The sequence below is a fragment of the Cuculus canorus genome, chromosome W (genome assembly GCF_017976375.1).
Source record: "Cuculus canorus isolate bCucCan1 chromosome W, bCucCan1.pri, whole genome shotgun sequence".
In the NCBI taxonomy this organism is placed as follows: Eukaryota; Metazoa; Chordata; class Aves; order Cuculiformes; family Cuculidae; genus Cuculus; species Cuculus canorus.
Window position 1 is genome coordinate 19893533 of NC_071440.1, and position 16282 is coordinate 19909814.

The 16282-nt window shown below is 47.3% G+C and overlaps 1 protein-coding gene across 2 annotated transcripts in view; it reads right to left on the reverse strand.

Annotated features, from left to right (window-relative positions):
* Positions 1–401: 401 nt before the first annotated feature.
* Positions 402–16282, reverse strand: part of LOC104063568 (CBP80/20-dependent translation initiation factor) — a 158016-nt gene continuing 142135 nt past the window's right edge. For both annotated transcript variants that reach the window (XM_054053343.1, XM_054053342.1), the window contains 2 exons: positions 2435–2488; positions 402–620 (listed from right to left, as the gene is read on the reverse strand). In XM_054053343.1, coding sequence (XP_053909318.1) covers positions 405–620; positions 2435–2488 — 270 coding nt within the window. In that variant the 3' untranslated portion in view covers positions 402–404. The remainder of the gene's footprint in view (positions 621–2434; positions 2489–16282) is intronic.

Genomic DNA, 16282 nt, shown 5'->3' on the forward strand with positions numbered 1-16282 from the left:
GAAGAAAAGAAGAGAGGTGGAAAAAAGATTGGCTGGGGCAAGGCAGGAGGATGGCCTGAAAACAATGCTAGCCCCTACTTGCACTGCTTTTTTGATTGTTTTTTTTCCCCAAATTCTCCATCTTCTTTCAAAAGCCAAACAATAACCTGTCAGGATGCATTGCTGCTGCTTGAGCAATGAATTCAGAAAAAGAAACCCTTAAAATAAAACCGCGTCAGGGAAATGGGGTGGCACTTGGCAACACGACTGAAAAAGAAACATGCTTCTCCCTCCCCACCACATGAATGTATTCTTGAGCATGCTGAGGTTTGGTCTGCTGGGGGATTTAAATTGGAAAAGCTCTTGCTGGATTCCATTAAGGTGCATGTCTTCTTGTCCCATCTCACCCCACCTTGCCCTGCTCCTCAAGCCGTCAGTTTTTGGATGGTCTTGTTGTAGTACTGCGTGATGGTGGGCGTCAGCGGGTTCCAGTTGTTGGCATGCAGCTCGATGACCTCCAGCAGCAGGGAGCGCGTCAGCATGGACTCGGAGGGACACAGCATCTTGTCACGTGCTATTGCCAACAGCTCTGTCATCATCTCAGGCAGCTGCTCTTCCAGCAGCCGACCGGTGCTCTGCAGCTGTCAGAAGAAGAATGGGTCAACAATGGCATATTGATCCTTATGGATCCCTTCCAACTTGAGATATTCTATGATTCTATCATTCTACGATATTAAAAATCCCTGTTGGATTTTACAGACACCCTCCACCCCTCCAGTTCTCCCCTGGTTGATGCAGTGGGGCAGAAAGGCAAGGTTAAAGGTGTCTCAGCTTTTGAAAACCAAAACCACATGGCAGCAGGCTCCAAGAGCCAATCATGAAGGATGAGGTTTTCAAAAGCATCCGTGCTGGCTTGCTGGAGGAGAGAATGGTTCAGCTCCCACTGACTTCAAAGGCAGCAATGCTGGATTGCTTTAAAAAAAAAAAAAAAAAATCCCATCTAAAAATCATGCTACTGTCAAAACAAAGTGGAGGCTGTAATGTCATATTTCTGCCTTTTACCTGGACCTTCACTTACTCACTGATTCACAGCTGTCAGTGACTCCCAGTCATTAATTGGAATAAGCAGAGTCCTCCTGTATGCAGAACAAATCCTGCCCTGACAATATCTGCATTTATACCCATTGTGCTGCTTCTCTGAGGACAGACAAGGTTTTTTTAAAACAATTGCTCCTTGGAGAACCTTCATGAAGCAGCATAAACCCAGGTGGTCCCACAGAGGAGAAGGTGCAAGCTTGGAGTGGACAGCAATGAGTTCACCATCACAGAAGGCTCATGAGGCTTGAAAACAGAGCTCCCCAAAGCCCTAACCTTAAAAATTCAAACTCTCCTCCTTGGTTGCCTGTTGTTTTGCTGAATTTCAGCCATTCAGGCTGCAATTTCAATTGCTCTCTGCAAGGAAAGCATCTATCCGCACAGGCCAATCGATTCTCAAAACCAAAAATAATGAAACTCTGCTATATTTGTATCAGCATTTCTCTGCAAAGCTGCTGCTGAGCACAGCAAACCTCTTTGTGTGAGCTACAGGGCAGCTTTTGCACCAATATAGTGATTTTGTGCTTAAAAAAATAAATGCAGGATGAGATTTGAAGGAAACAGGATGATATAATTTTGTGATGGGACCCCAGCTACCAAACTTGTTGCATTCATTTATATGCATCAAAAGTCCAGTGACAAAGTCTCAAGGGCCATCTTATCTCATGGTGATGTCTTTTATCTACTCTGCTCTGGTGAGACTTCACCTGGAGTAGTGCATCCAGCTCTAGGAATCCTCAGCACAGGAAAGACATGGACCTGTTGGAGCGGGTCCAGAGGAGGGCCAAAAAAAATGATCGCAGGACTGGAACACCTCTGCTATGAGGACAGGCTGAGAGAATTGGGGTTATCCAGCCTGGAGAAGAGAAGGCTCCAGAGAGACCTTATTGCTGCCTTTCAATACTTAAAGGGGGTTTATAAGAAAGCTGGGGAGGGACTTTTTTAGCAGGGCCTGTAGTAATAGGACATGGGGTCATGGTTTTACACTAAAAGGGGGTAGATTTGGACTGGATAGAAGGAAGACATTTTTTACACTGAGGATGGTGAAACACTGGCAGAGGTTACCCAGAGAGGTGGTAGATGCCCCATCCCTGGAAACATTCAAGGTCATATTGAATGCAGTCTGAGGAACCTGATCAAGCTGAAGAGGTCCCTGCCCATGGCAGGGGAGATGTACTAGATGGCCTTTACAGATCCCTTCCAACCCAAACGATTCTATGATTCTATGGTTCTATAATGCAAAGAGGTAACATGACTGTTGGGTTTGGAAACCTCTAAGAGCTGTTTGACATGTGCATAGCCAAGGACAGAAGGGGCAAAGCAATGAGTACCAGGGCGAGTGGTGCAGGTGCTTCCCTACCTCCATGGAGCAGCAAAGCACAGCGTCTTCCTTCACATCCTGAGATTGCAACAACTGCAAAAGAGAGAAGAGAGACACAGTGAGAAATGTATGACCTCCTCCTCCCTTACAATCTTCCTTCCATCTCTTCATCAGCTTGGCTTTTGCCACTTCCAGGAGGAAAGACAGAAAATCAGAAAGAGGGGAGGAAAGAGGCTATCAACACAAAAAAATTAAGATAAAAAAATGACAAAATGTAGGGTAAAGGGTATCATCAGCATATCCGCTGCTGGTAGTGAACAAGCAGGGGAGAATTCAGATTAAAAACTTTCAAAATAAATTTTATTTAGGATACATTTTGTGTTGGTTTTTTTTTTTTATCCCATAGCAGGCAATGAGAAAATGCACGCATTTCACATATACAGCAACTAAATACAGGTGACAGCATTCGAGCAGCACAGCCCTGGGGGCAGTTGTTTGAAAGGGAAGGACTCTGCCCAAGAGGCAGCCATGCACCACTGAACCTCTCCATCCCTGTGGTGACACTTCTAACAGCCATAAAATTACCTGAGGGCAAAGTGTTACATCCAATACAACATACGGCTTCTTTTAAACTGATTATATAGTGGTGCAATAGGTTGCAGCAAAACTATGTTCTCTTAGGTGCACCAATTCCAACTCTGCTCTGCTCTTCCTGAACTTAGCATTACAAACATGAACTTGTAAGCACGAGCAACTTTCAAGGGAGACCCAAAATGATGCTGTGCATGGCATGGGATAGTGAAGGAAGATGCTTGCCCCTCTTGGTTCAGACTTCAGGGCGTGCAATGAAGGTCTATGGCTCTACCTGGCAATGGCAAAGCATAGGAGCTCAGGGTGTCTCACCCCACAAACCTCGAAATCATGTGCAAGGACCCTTGAAAACGGATCAAAAATACAGTTTTCTTTGGTTTCATCTTTATGACTTTGTCACGCACACAAAGATGCCATTTCAGGTATTTTGCTAAAACCACAAGAGAAAGCACAGTTGTTTTAGTTGTTTTTCATGTAGATAAAATACAGAGATTCTCAATCAGCCAACAAAGTGAGCTGGAGTGTTATGCAAAGCACTGTACCATGAGGAGGTTGATAAAATTACAAGTGCTGGCAACACTTGAAGCTATGGCCACTTCCACTTCATCACCTTGGGCTGAACAAGCCCTGCTGGCCCTGAGCTAATCCCTGACTGAAGAGGGGAGCTGAATGCATGCACTAAACACTGAGAAAACAGGAGAAAAGTTTGGAAAACTGGCTTCATTAACATCTGAAATTCATCAGGGAAAGGCAAACTTTAGAAAAGTGATTGGACTAATTAAAATTGCCCATATAAAAATTGCTCAGGATAACTAAATGTGCTCCAAAGTCATATCCTTTAGATAAAATCACAATTCTGATTCTCAGCCTTATTATCTCTCCTTCCCACTCTCATTTTTTCATATTTCCTTTCATAGAACCATAGAATCATAGAATCACTAGGTTGGAAGGGACGCACTGGGTCATCGAGTCCAACCATTCCTAATAATCCCTAAACCATGCCCCTCAGCAGTAAGGTCCCTCAGCCTCCTCTTCTCCAGGCTAAACAACCCCAGCTCTCTCAGCTGCTCCTCGTCAGACTTGTTCTCCAGCCCCCTCACCAGCATCATTGCTCTTCTCTGGACACGCTCCAGAGCCTCAACATCCTTCTTGTGGTGAGGGGCCCAGAACTGAACACAGGACTCAAGGTGCGGTCTCACCAGTGCCGAGTACAGAGGGAGAATAACCTCCCTGGACCTGCTGGTCACGCTGTTTCTGATACAAGCCAAGATGCCATTGGTCTTCTTGGCCACCTGGGCACACTGCTGGCTCATGTTCAGTCGGCTGTCAACCAACACTCCCACGTCTTTCTCCTCTAGGTAGCTTTCTAGCCAGACCTCCTAGTCTGTAGCACTGCATAGGGTTGTTGTGCCCCAAGTGCAGGACCCGGCATTTGTCCTTGTTAAACCTCATGCCATTGGTCTCAGCCCATTGGTCCAGCCTCTTCAGATCCCTTTGGAGAGCCTCCCTACCCTCCAGCAGATCCACGCTTCCACCCAGCTTAGTGTCATCTGCAAACTTGCTAAGGGTGCACTCAATGCCTTCATCCAGGCAATGATAAAGACATTGAACAGGGCTGGACCCAGTACCGAGCCCTGGGGAATCCCACTTGTGACTGGCCTCCAGCTGGAGTTAACTCCATTGACCACCACTCTTTGTGCCCGGCCATCCAACCAATTTTCAACCCAGGAGAGTGTGCGCCTGTCCAGGCCAGAGGCTGAAGCAGAATGCTGTGAGAAACTGTGTCAAAGGCTTTACTGAAGTCCAAGAAGACTACATCCACAGCCTTCCCCTCATCCAATAGTTGAGTCACTTTGTCATAGAAGGCGATCAGGTTAGTTTGGCAAGACCTGCCTTTCATGAACCTGTGTTGACTGGGCCTGATCACCTGGTTCTCTTGCATGTGTTTCATGATAGCACTCAAGATCACCTGTTCCATGACTTTCCCTGGCACTGAGGTCAGACTGACAGGCCTGTAATTCCCTGGATCCTCCCTGCAACTCTTCTTGTAGATGGGCACAACATCAGCCAGCCTCCAGTCCAGTGGAACTTCCCCAGTCAGCCAGGACTGCTGGAAGATGATGGAAAGGGATTTGGAAACGACATCCGCCAGCTCCTTTAATACTCTTGGGTGGATCCCATCCGTCCCCATAGACTTGTGGGTGTCTAGCTGGGCAAGCAAGTCTCTAACCACCTCCTCTTGGATCATGGGAGCCTCATTCTTCTCCTCTAACTCCTGGATTTGTACACAGGGGGAACAACTTCCCTTATTATTAAAGACTGAGGCAAAGAAGGTATTAAGTACCTCAGCCTTGTCCTCCATCAGATCCACACTTCCACCCATGCTTCCTCCCTACCCTCCATCCATCCATCCATCCATCCATCCACGCTTCCTTTACAAATAAACACCTATTTGTTTATCAGCTCCACAATTGCTGGAAAACAGCTAGGAAAAAAAAGGAGGTAATTCAAGGAATTATTACTGCTCTCAAAGTTTTGTCTTCACCCTCTTCTGTTTTCAGCAGACAACAATTTGTTCAATTTGAAGATGATGCTTACAGCAACTCAATGAGCATGCAATCCATCAGTTTTTATCTCGCTTGAGCCAAAGGTTCATCCAGGGTTTTGAAGAAATGCAACAGTTTCCCCCCAGTTTATCTTTCTACTTAATTGTTTGGAAAATGTTAGTTAAGCCCAAGTCACATGCTCTGAGATAAGTTCTCACAAACAGTTCATAGATTTTTTGCAAAAAACCCGTGAGATTAATTTAACCCAACAACAAGGGAAAAAAATCAATTGGAGACAAATATAAACAGGCAGCAGTCCAGAAATTCACTCCAGCGGTATTTAGCTCTTGAGCATGGCATGAAGCAGGGCTACAAATGAAATATATATTCACCTTTCCTATTTCTTCTGTTCTTTAGTAAAGAACATGACACGAAAATTAAAGCAAGAAAAGTGGAGTTAGGACTGATTAGGAAGGACCTATGGTGGCCCGATTCCAGCCCTTCCTCTTCCATGGTCTCCTTGATGATCCTGCTCTCTGCCAGGGATACACAGTCAGGGAAAGGCTGCAACTTCACTTAGGTTTTCCTTGCCTCAGCTTCTTACCTGCAAAGTTGGGACACACTTCCCTACTTCAAAAGGTGGTTGTGAATATGTCAAAGACTGTCAAAGATTGCTTGGATATATGGCTAATGAGGAATAGTCTTATCTAGCTATGATGAAACAAAGACTGCATCCTACCCCTAGACTCGGGCAGGCACCCTCTACCATCATGCTGCCCTTCTGAACTTCATCTGACATCACTTGGTTGAATGAGGAGAATGCATGTGCTCCACCTTGTCCATCCAAACATCATGTGCTCCAGTGCTCCATCAAGGTACCAAGAGATATCTGTCCCAAGGGCCACAGTTCAACTCCTGCCTGTGTATGTGGGTTGGGAAAGCCTACAATCTGCCCACCAAACACAGGTATGACCCTGCACAGTGGAGCAGGGCCCAGCAGGCAGATCTGCTGGTGCTATGGGAACCAGAGTCTAAGTTCATGCCCACAGATGGTTGTCAGCCACCTGCATCAGTGCAATGGTCTGAATCAAGGAGGATCAGAAAGATGTCACTTTCTCTGCATGTTCCTGATCATAACTATGTTTGTTGCATGCTGGAGTGGGGCTCTGGAGCTTCCTTGGGGTATAGGCACCAGCTGTCTGCTGCTGACTCCTGCATGCTGAGATGAGACGAGAGCAAGGAGACCAGTTCTCTCTCCCTAGCATGTCATAGGCACATGAGAAACCGCTGCTGAAATCAGACAGCAATGGTTGCACTGCAAGCACCACTGTTGTGGTTTGACTTAAAGTAGGACCAGTTTCTGATTTTGGCTGAGTCTCATTTAAGTAACTTCATTTTCTGAAAGTTGACGGCATGTTTATCAGACAGAGTTTCTCTCTAGAAGTGATAACAAGGGGCATCGGTATGCAGAAAGGCCATTGCTTATACTTATTCCTATAGAAACCAAGGCCATCCTCAAACTGGAAAAAAAAAGGTTGCACCTGCAGGAAGGGGCACACAGGACAGGTAACCCCGAAACTGACCAACAGAATATTCCATCCCATATATGTCATACTCAGTATAAAACTGAGAGATCATGAGGGTCTTGCTCTCTTCTTTGGTGGCCAATGTCCAGTCAGGACCTTGTCTGTCTGGTTGCCCCTGATCCTGGATCTGTGTTCCTGAAACCAGTTCCTGAGCCCAGCTCTCTCCTAGCCACGGATCCTTTCCCTCATGCCTGTTCTGCAGCATTTGTGGTGATGTATAATCATTGAGGTGTGGGGGCGCTGATCTCATATATTTGTATATGTTCTATTATTTCCTTATTATTTTCTTATTATTTTCTTTATTATTTTCTTTATTATTATGTCATTAAAGCTGTAGCTTTAGTTTCCAACCTGCAAGTCTTTTTTCTCTCATTTCCCTTTACCCAAGCGTGGTGAGGGGGAGGAAGGGATTTGGGAGCCCATCTGTTTGGTTTTAGCTGCTGAAATTGGCTGGGATGGGGCTAAAACATGATGACCAAGCTTCCTGGGGTCCTGCCATCAATGTCCTCAACCAATGATGACATCTTGCACGCATTTCTCAAAGGTTGCTTCATCCCCATCCATCCACCTATAGCTGCTCCCTCCATATGAACACCAGGTACCCCAAAGCAGCGGGGTTGCTTCAGCAGGACCACAGCATTTCCCAAAGCTCTGTGACCTTGTGTCAGCCCTGATGGCACTGCAAGAAAAAATGGTGCAAATGCTTCAAGACCTCCAGGGAAATCACAGTCCTGAAGTACCGGCGCTTGCGTGGCCATAAACTTGAACCCAACTAATTACATTCACTGTTTAATATTTACGTAAAATATTGTAATGTAAACATGCTATACCATTAAATTAGTACTCCCACAATGGAATTATTATTTACTTAAATATTTATTTAACTCTTCCCTGCCGTGTGCATCTGCCCAAATACTACCATGGGCACCATCCCATGTCTTTCCACCAGGTTCCCACATGGTTCAAACCGGCTGATGAATGTGGACGAGGGAGTGGCAAAAGGAGTGTGAGGCAGACAACAGGACAGGGGAGCTGAGACTCCCACGATTCTCATTTTAATCTGTAGTCATCCCCTGGATGCTGGGGCTGTCTGCAAGAAAAACTTCCTTTTGCTCTACAGCCATTTTCCCACCATACTGGGCAAAGTCGGGCAATGAAAGTAGCAGTTCCTGATGGAAAGCGGACAGAGGCTGCTTGATTTCCTAAGAGAGGAGGCTGCAAGCCAGAATCTGCCTGGCCAGTCATGTATATGAAAAGGACTGGACCAGTCCTGTTCAATATCTTTATCAATGACCTGGATGAAGGCATTGAGTGCACCCTTAGCAAGTCTGCAGATGACACTAAGCTGGAAGTGTCAATCTGCTTGAGGGTAGGGAGGCTCTGCAAAGGGATCTGAACAGGCTGGACCAATGGGCTGAGACCAATGGCATGAGGTTCAACAAGGCCAAATGCCGGGTCCTGCACTTGGGGCACAGCAACCCTATGCAGTGCTACAGACTAGGGGAAGAGTGGCTAGAAAGCTGCCTGGAGAAGGACCCGGGGATGTTGATTGACAGCCGACTGAACGTGAGCCAGCAGTGTGCCCAGGTGGCCAAGAAGGCCAATGGCATCTTGGCTTGTATCAGAAACAGCGTGACCAGCAGGTCCAGGGAGGTTATTCTCCCTCTGTACTCGGCACTGGTGAGACCGCACCTTGAGTCCTGTGTTCAGTTTTGGGCCCCTCACCACAAGAAGGATGTTGAGGCTCTGGAGTGTGTCCAGAGAAGAGCAACAAAGCTGGTGAGGGGGCTGGAGAACAAGTCTGACGAGGAGCAGCTGAGAGAGCTGGGGTTGTTTAGCCTGGAGAAGAGGAGGCTGAGGGGAGACCTTATTGCTCTCTACAACTACCTGAAAGGAGGTTGCAGAGAGGAGGGAGCTGGCCTCTTCTCCCAAGTGACAAGTGATAGGACAAGGGGGAATGGCCTCAAGCTGCACCAGGGGAGGTTCAGGCTGGACATCAGGAAAAAATTTTTCACAGAAAGGGTCATCAGGCACTGGCAGAGGCTGCCCAGGGAGGTGGTTGAGTCACCATCCCTGGAGGTATTTAAAAGACAGGTAGATGAGGTGCTCAGGGACATGGTTTAGTGGCAGATAGGAATGGTTGGACTCTATGATCCAAGAGGTCTTTTCCAACCTGGTGATTCTATGATTCTATAATTCTAAGCTGAAAGAGGCGAGATTTAAATTAGATATTAGGAAGACATGTTTTACTGTGAGGGTGGTGAGGCACTGTAACAGGTTGCCCAGAGAAGCTGTGGATGCCCCATCCATGGAGGTGGTCACGGCCAAGTTGAATGAGACTTTGAGCAACCAGATCTAGTGCGAGGTGTCCCTGCCCATGGCAGACTATATGATGTTTAAAGTCCCTTCCAACACAGCCCGTTCTATGATTATAATCATTTTTTCAGTAATAATGTGGGTTGGGTCACAGACAGTGACTGTAGTGGTGAGAAAGAGTCCAGACATCACGATGAGGCACATGTACCCAGAGGAGAAGATGGGAGAGGAATATTAAGAATAGCCTAACTTCCCCAAAATCTCTGCCCACAGCAGTATGTGTCACCTTATGTGGAGGATCTTGGCATCTAGCCAAGTCCCTCTTCCCCTCTGCTTCCCAACACAGTTGTGACACAAATCAGCCCTGATTCTGCCAGGATTTTTCCCTGCCCACTCCTGTCTGCCCTCGCTATGCTGTCATGGTCCCTCTTGTTACCTTGCCAATATGTGGGGACATGGTTGCAATCTAAAGGTGAATGGAAGGACATGAATTCTATGTATCAGGGATATTTTTTGCTACAGGGCAGCTCCATAGAAAGACTTTACTAATTATATCAAGATGTCATTCTTAAACTTACTTCTTAAAAATGCATCTTTCTGTTCTTTAGCAGGACAACTCTGTTTTTCTGGTGTTGTTTGTTGGAGAAGAAGACTTTTAGCTTAGCTAACATGAGTGAGCCTGAGTCTTCCAGCTCTCCCACCTCAATATGGTTGATCTGTGACTGCTCACTCTGCAGGGTTGTGACCTTGACTCATGCTGTTTCTTTTCCATGGCTCTGCAATGGGTTTTCATCTTTTTTTTTTTTTTTTTTGCTGCTGTCAGCTAATCCTGATGCATAGGGCCAACCCAGAAGAACAAAACCACCTATTTATCAGCAGTGAAAGGTGCCAGGCTCTGAGATGGTTGCCAGAGCCAAAGCCAGGCTGTGGCACAGCCAAGGAGGTGATGGTAAGCTGTTCCAGCTGCACCCAAGAGAGGACAGGGAAATTTGCACAAACCGGCTCTGCTGGGTGCTCCGTGAGATGGTGGAAACTCCCTAATTGTGCAGAGTGTTCATCCCTTGATGAGCTTCATGAAGCACATGGGCTGGTGTCCCAGGGCAGGAGAGGGTGTCACCGTGGCCTATAAGGTCTGGGACCTTCACTTGCCTTGGGACACAAGGTGTAGTAGCACTCATCATGATTTTTTCCTTCCTGCTGATCAGCACATATGTCCCCGTGTACAATCTCAGTCCCTCACCCCTAACTCTTTCCCCCTTGGGCATCCCCGGCCCCTCGGGGCTGCCTACAATCATATTTAACTCCCTCTGCCTCCATCCACCCATCCTTAGACAATAAATCAATACCAGAGGTGAGATAATATCTCTCCCTGTGCCTGTCCTTTCAGCTCCTCTTGCTTTTTAGTTTCTCTGTCTTTTTTTTTTCCTTTTTTTCCCCCTTTTCTTTTATAGCTTTGACAGACTCAGCCAAAGGTCAGCGAGGGAGTAAGCAAGAGGAAGGGGAAAGTTGCCTGATGACTGAGGAAGCAATGTCTTTTCCCTTCCCCCTGCAAAGCTTCCTCTCTCCATCTCATTTCCTTTCGCCCCCCAAAAAAGCTTATTAACACCATCTTTAGTTGTGGAGCTGGGCCGAGTGGGAGGAAGCAAGAATGACAGCAAGGACATCAGTGCTGGGTGGCCCAGTGAGGAGGAGCTGGGAATGTGGATGGGGCATTAGGTGGCAATGCCAGTGTTATTTATAGAGGAGCGTGGGTGGGTTGGTTTTGTGGGCTGCAAAAAAAAAATCATAGTATCATAGTATAGTGAAAAAAAATGGAAAAGCAATGGATGTGATCTATCTGGACTTCTGTAAAGCCTTTGACACAGTTCCCCACAACATCCTTGTCTCTAAACTGGAGAGATATGGATTTGATGGGTGGACTGTTTGGTGGATAAGGAATTGGTTGAATGGTTGCATTCAGAGAGTAGTGGCTCAATGTCTAGATGGAGATCTGTGACAAGTGGTGTCAGAGTGGCTGAGAAAGTTCTGTCTGGAGAAGAGAAAGCCCTGGGAAGACCTTATGGCGACGTTCCAGTACCTGAAGGGGGCCTATAAGAAAGCTGGGGAAAGACTTTTTACAAGGGCACGTAGTGATAGGACGAGGGGGAATGGCTTTAAACTGGAAGGTGTAGATTTAGACTAGACATTAGGAAGAAATTCTCCACAGTGAGGTTGGTGAGGTACTGGAACAGGTTGCCCAGGGAAGTTATGGATGCCCCCATCCCTGGAAGTGTTCAAGGTGGATGGGGCCTTGAGCAGCCTGATCTAGTTGGAGGCATCCCTGCCCATGGCTGGATGATCTTTAAGGTCCCTTCCAACCCAAACCATTCTATGATTCATAGGGAATAATAGAATAGTTAGTTAGGGTTGGAAGGGGCCTTAAAGACCATCTAGTTCCAACCCCTCTGCCATGGGCAGGGACATCCCACTAAATCAGGCTGCCCAAGGCCCCATCCAACCTGGCCTTGAACACCTCCAGGGATAGGGCATCCACAACGTCCCTGTTGCAGTGTCTCACCACTCTCATGGTGAAGAAATTCTTCCTAATGTCTAGCCTAAATCTGCCCCTCTCCAGTTTGTACCCATTCCCCCTAGTCCTATCCCCACAAGCCTTTATGAATAGCCCCTCTCCAGCTTTCCTGTAGGCCCCCTTCAGGTACTGGAAGGTCGCTATAAGATCTCCTCAGAGCCTTCTCTTCTCCAGGCTGAAGAAGCCCAACTCTCTCAGCCTGTCCTCATAGGGAAGGTGCTACAGCCCCCTGACCATCTTTGTAGCCCTCCTCTGGACCCGTTCCAACAGCTCCATATCCTTCTTACGTTGAGGATTCCAGAACTGGACACAGTATTCCAGATGAGGTCTCACAAGAGAGGAATAGAGGGGCAGAATCACTTCCCTCGACCTGCTGGCAATGCTTCTTTTGATGCAGTCCAGAATACGGTTGGCCTTCTGGGCTGCAAGTGCACATTGCCAGCTCATGTCGAGCTTCTCATCGACCAGCACCCCCAAGTCCAAGGGCTGCTCTCAATCACGTCATCTCCCATCCTGTACTGAAAACGGGGATTGCCCTGACCCAGGTGCAGGACCTTACACTTGGCCTTGTTGAACCTCATGAGGTTGGGACAAATTGGGAAGTGCTTTGTAGGAGGAAAGGATGGAGGAGGGATGCAAGCATGGGAGGGCAGGGATGCCAAGGAAGGAGGGACAAAGAGGAGACTGAGTGTCACCAGTGGGGCTTCATCACACTTTCAGTGAAGAAATTTTTCCTAATATCCAATCTAAACCTCCCCTGGCACAACTTGAGGCCATTTCCCTTGTCTACAGTGGAAAGGAGTAGAAGTTTCCATGACTGGGTACAGAGTTTTGTTCCTCTGGCCTTAATTCATTTTGCTGTTAAATATCGCCGAGTTCCTCAGAAGCCTGACAAAGAGGATAATCAGCATTCTGGTTTACTTGATGAAAACTAATCTCTTCTTACCATCCTCTCAGAGAGTCCTGGTTGGGTAATAGGAGAACAGAGTCTCCTCCTCAGCTGAGAGCAGTACATCACTGTAAAAGGAGTAGATACCATCAAACAAACTCATTCAAGTTGTCCAAAATAGATTAGGGAAAGTGTCTCTTATGACACATCTCTCAACACAGCTATGCCAGAGTGAGCAGCTCCAGCCCAGAGCTCCTCCCCGCCCCGTGCCACCTCCTCTAGGCAGCTGCTTGTGGGACCAGCAGTGACCCATGATGGTGGTCTCTTCCTAATGGAGCAGCAGGAGTTGCTGTCAGCATTTTCTCATCCAGGCTGAGACCAGGCCACCCTAGTCAGGGAAATGAGAAGAGGGACCCTTCCATGAGATGCATGGGCTGGTGGCACCTTGTGCATCTTCAGCAGGCTTGAAAGCTTCACCAGATCCCCAGAGAGGCTGCGCAGAGAGAATCACGATTGCTAGTGGATGCTGCCTGACACAGTCTGCCTCTCCCAGCTCAGCTGGGTTTTTATAGCCCAACAAACAATATTTTGGAGCACAGCAGAGCCTGTGCTTCATGCAGAGATCAGCACAAACAGCTCCATAAGGGAAAGGTTTTCCCCAAAACTTAGTGTTTGGGCAACCTCAGCATCAAATGGGTAAGCAGAGAGGATGCCACTTATGCCTTTGGACTTCTAAAGGGCTTCTGTTTCCAAGTGCTCACTTGTTTCTTCTCTTGGGAAAGGTCTCACCTGACTTCCCTAGTACCCAAGGTATGCCCAGAGGGGGTTTCAGTACCCCTTTAGAGAGGATGGCGCTGGCACAGCTTGTTGGTGGGTACAGGATCAGCCCATCTGACCTTCTAATGTCCTAGGTCAAGGAGTTGATACTTCTAATGGGAGCAGATTGTAGAAAACCTGAAACTGGCCTTGCTGGTGTTTTGTGATTACTCACTCCCCCACCTGTGTTTGTACTTTGCATTTTCCCCAGTCTTGGCTGTTTTCACCACCACAATGAGAAAAGTGGAGTTGTAGCAATTGCTTGTAGCTCAGTGAAGTGCGTGACTTTCCCCTTGATCAGCCAAGCAGTCCCATGGATGTTATCTCAGGCATCTTCCTTAAAGACTTGCAACATTAGGTCAATAAGGAGCTGATGGAAAAGCAGAAAACTGTGATTGATGTCTTTCTGTGAAGCTTTCTGTGCTTTCATGCTGGAGTCATCATCAAAGCATCAGAAAACACTGCATGCTAAGAGGTAATTTGTGGCAAGCGTTGCTTATATGCCATTTTACAAGCAACATCATACACAATAATTAGTACTGTACTTTGCAGGAGAAATATTGTTGCAGCTGGAAAGAGTAATGTATGTGTTGGACTGCTCCCGCTCCATCTCCCGAGGAGAATTGCTGAAGAACACAATTAAACCTGCCAGTTTGGTGATAAGGGAAAGTGGGGCAGATTCTTTGGTCCTGCTCATAGTGTGGGCACCCTTGAGAATACCAAGTAAGCACTTTAGCTTCTCAGAAGATTATTTCAGAAAGCAGAAAATGTACCCAAATATTCATAGAACCATAGAATCAGAGAACTATAGAATCATAGAATCTCTTGGTTGGAAAAGACCTTTGAGATCATTAAGTCCAACCATATCTGTCCACTACTAAATCATATCCCTGAGCACTTCATCTACCTGTCTTTTAAATACCTCCAGGGATGGTGACTCAACCACCTCCCTGGGCAGCCTCTGCCAGTGCCCGATAATCCTTCTGGTGAAGAAATTTTTCCTAATGTCTAATCTGAGCCTCCCTTGGCGCAACTTGAGGTCATTCCCTCTCGTTCTATCATCTGTCACTTGGGAGAAGAGACCAACACCCAGCTGGCTACAACCTCCTTTCAGGTAGTTGTAGACAGTGATAAGGTCTCCTCTCAGCCTCCTCTTCTCCAGGCTAAACAATCCCAGTTCCCTCATCTGCTTCTCATAAGACTTGTTCTCCAGACCCTTCAACAGCTTCATTGCCCTTCTCTGGGCATGCTCCAGGACCTTAATGTCTTTCTTGTCGTGAGGGGCCCAAAACTGAACACAGGATTTGAGGTGCAGCCTCACCAGTGCAGAGTACAGGGGCAGAATCACTTCCCTGGTCCTGCTGGCCATGCTGTTTCTGATACAAGCCAAGATGCCATTGGCCTTCTTGGCCACCTGAGGCACACTGCTGGCTCATGTTCAGTCAGCTGTCAACTAACACCTCCAGGGCCTTCTCTGCCAGGCAGCTTTCCAGCCACTCTTCCCAAAGCCTGTAGCACTGCGCAGGGTTCTTGTGTCCCAAGTGCAGGACTCTGCACTTCGCCTTGTTAAACCTCATCCCGTTGGCCTCATCTCATCGATTCAGCCTGTTCAGACCCCTTTGGAGAGCCTCCCTACCATCAAACAGATCGACCCTCCCTTCCACCTTAGTGTCATCCAGGATTTTAATAAGGCTGCACTCAATGCCTTCATCCATGTCATTGATAAAGATATAGAACAGAACTGGAACCATCACTGAGCCCTGGGGGACACCACTTACCACTGGCCTCCAACTGGATTTTACTCTGTTTATTCTTTGGGCCCGGCCAGCCAGCCAGTTTTTAACCCAGCACAGGGTATGCTGTCCAGGCCAGTGCCAGCCGGTTTCTCAAGCAGAATACTTTGGAAATGGTGTCAAAGGCTTTCCTGAAGTCCAGGTACACTATATCTACATGAGGACTTGAATCCCATCAGCTTAGCTTTCTGGTTTGCTCCTGGCAGTCTGCACCACATTCATGTGTATCCATTGCTGATCAGAAGGACCATGAGGTGCATGCCAACCCCACGAGGCTCATGATGCTTACTTCTGCAGAGATGTAAAGAGCAGGTTTTGGGGCCATGGAGGCTAGGGAAGACTGGTCCCAGTAGCATGCCAAAGAAACTAGTTGCACTCAAGAACCATCCTACAAATCACTGCAGATCCCCCACCACACACAGCACTTCCAGGAGCAGGCTCCAAAATTTATTTTGGGTTGCTTAAGAAAATGTTTAGCACCTGGAGCCCTCCCAGGCACACTGGTCTCACAGAGGATCTTGCCCAGTACTTCATCTCTCAGAAGGAAACAAAAATTTGGAAGAGGAGGAGACTGATATCTTCCACAAGTCCACATTAGTTCCACATTAGGAAGAATTTCTTCACCATGAGAGTGGTGAGACACTGCAACAGGGACGTTGTGGATGCCCTATCCCTGGAGGTGTTCAAGGCCAGGTTGGATGGGGCCTTGGGCAGCCTGATTTAGTGGGATGTCCCTGCCCATGGCAGAGGGGTTGGAACTAGATGGTCTTTAAGGCCCCTT